At 36.4% G+C, this 6,000-nt stretch overlaps 1 protein-coding gene across 8 annotated transcripts in view; it reads left to right on the forward strand.

The window, feature by feature from the left end:
- The window catches only part of LOC131427556 (neprilysin-2), a 57,074-nt gene extending 51,364 nt beyond the window's left edge, over positions 1-5,710 (forward strand). For all 8 annotated transcript variants that reach the window (XM_058590860.1, XM_058590861.1, XM_058590863.1 and 5 more), the window contains 5 exons: positions 2,782-2,910; positions 2,974-3,219; positions 3,295-3,509; positions 3,577-4,546; positions 4,602-5,710. In XM_058590860.1, the coding sequence (XP_058446843.1) occupies positions 2,782-2,910; positions 2,974-3,219; positions 3,295-3,509; positions 3,577-4,546; positions 4,602-5,191 (2,150 nt within the window). In that variant the 3' untranslated portion in view covers positions 5,192-5,710. The remainder of the gene's footprint in view (positions 1-2,781; positions 2,911-2,973; positions 3,220-3,294; positions 3,510-3,576; positions 4,547-4,601) is intronic.
- The last annotated feature ends 290 nt before the right edge of the window (positions 5,711-6,000 follow it).

Consider the following 6,000-nt stretch of genomic DNA (forward strand, 5'->3'; position numbering starts at 1 on the left):
CAAGAAATCAAATCTGGAGCAATGAACGCAAGTAAACACGTTATTTTAGGTGTCGTGGTTGATCAAAAACATATTTAAATTGTTGATGCTTCAGATTAAAAGAAAATCGTTGTGCTTTTCACTGTTTTGCTATTCAAATGTACATTATTTGAGACATTAGTTGAAATCGTATAAACAATACGCCACACACTTTCACACCATTCCATTTAATTCACACTTAAAATCTTCATATTTTAAAACATAACGCCAGAATTTATGTTGCAAAGATTACCATCGTAGCAGAAACACGCCTGAAGTTATACCCAACAACGTCAAATGCCTTTCCGTAAATTTTAACGAAATCAGTCCAAATGGATCATGATCCGAGAACTTTTAATCATGGTGTATTATCATAACATGAAAATATACTATTTTCCCCAAATCATGACTCGTTTTGCTCATTTCTTGAATAGGAATTTTGCCCGTGTACACTGAGTCAAACGTTGTACAAGATCTTATGAGTAGTGTTAAGAGGAAGGTTTGTGCATTTGGATATGGCATTGAAATTGAATAAAGCGAGCTTGGAATAAGTTGAATATTACCTTTGATTTGGTTCTCAGAAAATTTGGAGATGATTGATTGAGTGGATGGTTTTTTCCGGAATATTTTCTTGTGATGCAATTTGAGTTCGTACACCCTTTCTGTTACAATTTTTTCTTCTGTGTGTAATTTTATGGAGCTGTATATTATGTACAGTATTTTGAAGCCATAAAATAAATAACCATATCAATTATATAAAATCAATTTCTAGAACATCTGATACCGGTATTTTGGTAAATTAAACTATTTTTATGCTTTGAAATTCATGTTTGTGTTTTAAAGAATTTCTAAATAAAGAATTGTTTAAAATGAAAGCTCATTTGATAGCTTCTTAGCGAAATTAATTAGGCAGAAACATTTTATTTTTTAAATTCAAAATACTCAATCGGTTACAAAAGTGTGTTGAAAAGGTTAATAATAAATACAATAAAATAGGTATTCATAATTTTTTAATCGGGCGCAATTGCACACTCTTAGAAAATATGAAATTTACGCTTGACCTAACTTCTAGCAGTCCGTAATTTCTTCGGTGATGACACAATATTACATCTTTTAACGTGTAAAAATAAAATATGCGTCTGTATCGATGTAAGCTTCAACTAAATCAACTGTGAAGTTAATGATATGACTTATCTTTACATGCTTTGAATTGTGAATGTAAGTGAATCGTGACGCTCCTTTTATGTGAATCTATAAAGATTTAAATTCTAGGTGTGTAGTATGAAATCCAATTTTCCATCATCAAATGTGCTTCCTACGAGTTTTTTGTAAAAAAGATTCCTCATTTTATAAATCTGTCAAGAAAATGAAATTTGAAGGACTGAGGTACCCTGTTTAGCATTGAAAAAAGTTCGATGGTAATCTTAAATAACAGACTGTAAATGGGAAGCTTCATTAGTCATTAGGTAGCTTTCATAGCTCTCCTTACGATGCTTGATGCACTAATCGGCATATTGAATATGTTGAAACCAGCCGATTATTGATTCAACTGACAGGACGTTATTTACCTTTCTCTACAGAAATAAAATCGGAACCCCAGAGATTCCTAGTGCTACACAATTCGACGAGATCGGAAAAAAACTGAGAGCGTATATTTCTATGTGTACCTTTCTTGATTTATCTATCCGTTCAACAATCTTTGGCTCATTTAAAAACTACTTTTGGATCTTTGATCGAGACTGACACTTCCTGTCGTGGTATAAGTGACGTAACCGACAAAACTCACCTCTTTTCAATTCGTTTATTTTTATCGGAGATGCCTCTTCTCTATCTATACGCGATATTTGACAATCGTTTCAAAACCATTATCAGACCATTGAAGAAGTGTAGAAGGTTATTGGGGAACAGTTCAGATTCCGAAGGTGAAATCGCAAAGTGACGTAACCGTCTAATCGTACTTTTTTCGTCCGCTCAGAGATGGTTGAGCTATTTAGACGAGAAACTTAGGCTCATTTTAAAGCTACAGTGTTGTCTCAGACCACGTTCAAATAGATTACGTGGAGTATTTCCGATTCTGGATATATATTTGATCGAATAAATGACGTAACCGATAAACTGTACAATTTTCTCAGGGCAAAATCAACCGGTTCCGACAAACTCGAGTTCGTTAGAAAGCTACAAGGCTCAATATTCAAGTGCAAATGTATTATTGCAGATAAATTCGGCTTCATCAATGGTGAATGGTTATGAACAGACTATTTGATTGACTAGAGGAAAGAATTATCATACCTTGTAACTTGTTCTTCACGCTAAGAAAAACTAAATGTTCCTCGTTATTTTAGATCTTCATAGCATAATGGCTCATGGCTTCACATTTGTTCTATTTGCTATTGATTCGTTTCAACATTATTTACAAAAGTAAGAAATCGCATTTTGAAAACCTTCCTACATTTTATACTTATTACCAGGTTAAGCTTTTGCGTTAATAGTGCTACAATAAACTCGATATGGAAGTAATTTTATTGAAAAACTTACATCCATCCTGGTCTGGATCAGATCAGTCGTAGCTTAAGTATAAGGTAATCGCAGTGAAAAAATGTAATTTGGTAATTTTATGAGATTGATTAAAATCTAGCAGTACCATCGCATGACTGAAAATTGGCGCTGAATCGATGATTGATTTTTGTGTGCCAAAGAAAGTCACAGCTTTTGAAACTCGAAAAGACACAAATGAACACAACCTTTCACTTTAACTTATTCCAGCGGAAAACGGTACATCGCAAACACCGCAAGCGCTAACCGGTTCTCGACGGGGAAAAAATATTAAATTAGGTTCCAATGAAGCAAAAGGAGGCGATTACCTATGTCTCACCCCAGGATGCATTCATTCGGGTCAGTGAAATGCTTTTAATATCCGACATTCATCATACTGATAAACCTATGTTCGCCTTCCAGCTTCCAAAGCGCTAGATCAAATGGATTCCAGCGTGGAGCCCTGTGACGATTTCTACAACTATGCCTGCGGTAAAATGGTTAAGGAGACCAACATCCCGGACGAAAAGGTGTCAGTAAATACTTTCTCGGTCATCGGAGATCAACTGCAAGAACAATTGCGTTCGTTGGTAAGTGAAGAAATTGGCGAGAAAGAAGGAACACCATTCAAACTTGCCAAGAACCTGTTCAAGCTGTGTATGAATAAAAGTAAGTTACCACTTACTAATGATTATGATTTTAGGAAAATAAAATTTGTTCTAATGAAAATCTGTTTCTTATCAGCACGAATTGAAGAAAAAGGTATTAAACCACTACTGGATATATTGGATGTATTGGGAGGTTGGCCAGTGCTGAAGGGTGACCAATGGAATTTGGACTCATCGTGGTCGTGGGTAAAATCGGTTAAGGATTTCCGTCAGCAAGGTTTCAGTACTGATTACTTCTTCGATTTCTCCGTGGGAACTGATTTGAAGAATTCTACTCGGAGAATTATTGATGTAACTCATTTTTCCGTTGAATATTAGCGTGTCGGAAAGTTATTTTAATTCTTAATTACTTTTTCAGACGGACCAGGCTGCTCTAGGAATCAGCCGCGAATATCTAGTCAAGGGCTTCGAAAGCCCAATCGTTACAGCTTATTATAGCTATATGGTCGATATGGCCGTTCTGCTGGGAGCCGAGGAAGAACGTGCTAAGCGGGAACTTCTGGATTCTCTGAACTTTGAAATCGCGCTTGCCAACATTTCATTGCCAAACGAAAAACGTCGTAATGCCACTGCCCTGTACAACCCAATGACCGTCAAGGATTTTCAGGCGAAATATCCATACACGAACTGGGTAGAATATTTCAATGTAATTCTCAAGGACACCGGAATAGTTATTGATGAAAACGAAGTAATTATTGTGAGTGTTCCAAGTTTCATGGAACAGTTAGGACCATTATTGCAAAACACACCTAAGCGAACCATGGCAAATTACGTTATGTGGCGTATTAGTGGTTTCTCCTCATTCTTCCTCACTGAGAAACTTCGCAAAAGACAGTTGCAATATAGTACGGCTCTAAGTGGAAAGCAGGAGCAGGAACCTCGCTGGAAAGAGTGTGTCGATATTACATCAGGAAGTCTACCGATATCAGTAGGAGCATTGTACATCAGAAAGTATTTCAAAGAAGAGTCAAAACGCGCTGCACTAGATATGGTTAATGATATTAAGGCAGTGTTTGTTGACATCCTGAAGAAGGTCGACTGGATGGACGAAGTAACTCGACAGTCAGCTTTAGAGAAAGTAGATTCAATGGTAACTCACATTGGATACCCGGATGAATTGATGGATAACCGGAAAATCACTGAATATTATGATGATCTACAGTTCAAACCAGAAGATAATTACCTGAACACGATTTTGTATATGAACCAATTCGGAACTACGAAGGCATTTAAGAAACTGAGACAATCAGTTAACAAGACTGATTGGATCACCCACTCGAGGCCAGCCGTTGTGAATGCTTTCTACTCGTCGATTGAGAATAGTATTCGTAAGTATTGCAAATTTTCAATGAATATAAGATCTAAAATGTTGTTGTTTTTCAGAATTCCCCGCTGGTATTCTGCAGGGACAATTTTTCTCCTACGAACGTCCGAAATACATGAACTACGGTGCCATTGGATTCGTTATTGGTCACGAAATTACTCACGGTTTCGATGACCAAGGACGGCAGTTTGATAAGAACGGTAATTTGGTAGACTGGTGGCAGCCCGATACTAAGAAAGCATACTTGGAAAAAGCGCGTTGTATTATTGAACAATATGGAAACTATAGCGAGCCAAATGTAAAATTGAACCTAAATGGTATCAACACACAGGGTGAAAACATTGCCGATAACGGAGGTATAAAGGAAGCGTATTACGCATATAGAAAGTGGGCCGAAAAGAACGGTCCAGAGCCACGTCTACCGGGATTGGATATGACACCTGAGCAAATGTTCTGGCTATCAGCTGCCCAAACTTGGTGCTCAGTCTATCGACCGGAAACTATGAAAATGCGTATTACAACGGGAGTACACTCACCGGGACAGTTTCGAGTTCTAGGGCCAATGAGCAATATGATGGAGTTTTCGAAAGATTTCAACTGCCCGGTTGGATCCCCGATGAACCCAGCGCACAAATGCGAAGTTTGGTAGAACTGATGCAACTGCATGTCATTTTGTACCGATCCCTATGTTCCTTTATTATTTCCTGTTCGAGACCCAAATTATTTCAACATGCTTTAGTTTCACTTATCGACTGTTCTTAACGAACAAACGTGATATAATAGAAACCCCTCAGTCAATTTATCATTCATTCGGTTAAAAGTACTTATAACTTCGGAACTGTTGTTCCCTACAAAATGTCATAAACAAGATATTACTTAAGTATCGATATAATGGAAGGACACTATTAATTTATTCCAAGCGATTTTAGTAACTGGAAATTCTGGTTAAAAAAACTAAAAATGTATCTCTAAAAGATATAAATGCAACAATCTTTGTTGAAAAAGTGTCATTATCATATAAATGCAAACGTAGCTGGAATTAGATGGCAACATGCAATCGAAGAATACAAAAATATCAATCTGATGAATTAATGTGCTTGTTATGACTTTAAGTAATAAATAGTTTGTATTTTTGTATTAGCGCAATGTTCAATTATGAATATCATTAAATAGTTTTCTACGAAAATTAAATGAGCAATACTTGTATATCACATTCCCTTGACACATAGGTAGCACAGTGTACACTAGAGGACCCTAAAAATAGTCATCGCTAATTTTCCAAATTAAATTTTCTATATTGAATATGGCTAAATGGTATCACCCGGCAGTCAAAGTTTGAAGTTTTTGATCTAGTTCAATTTTTAATAGGAACTTTTTTGGAAGTGTCAAGATGAGAACTTAACTCTACTTCTACACGGAACGACCGAAATTAGCTCTGCGCCTAATTCGTATTACTGT

The sequence above is a fragment of the Malaya genurostris genome, chromosome 2 (genome assembly GCF_030247185.1).
Source record: "Malaya genurostris strain Urasoe2022 chromosome 2, Malgen_1.1, whole genome shotgun sequence".
Taxonomy (NCBI): Eukaryota; Metazoa; Arthropoda; class Insecta; order Diptera; family Culicidae; genus Malaya; species Malaya genurostris.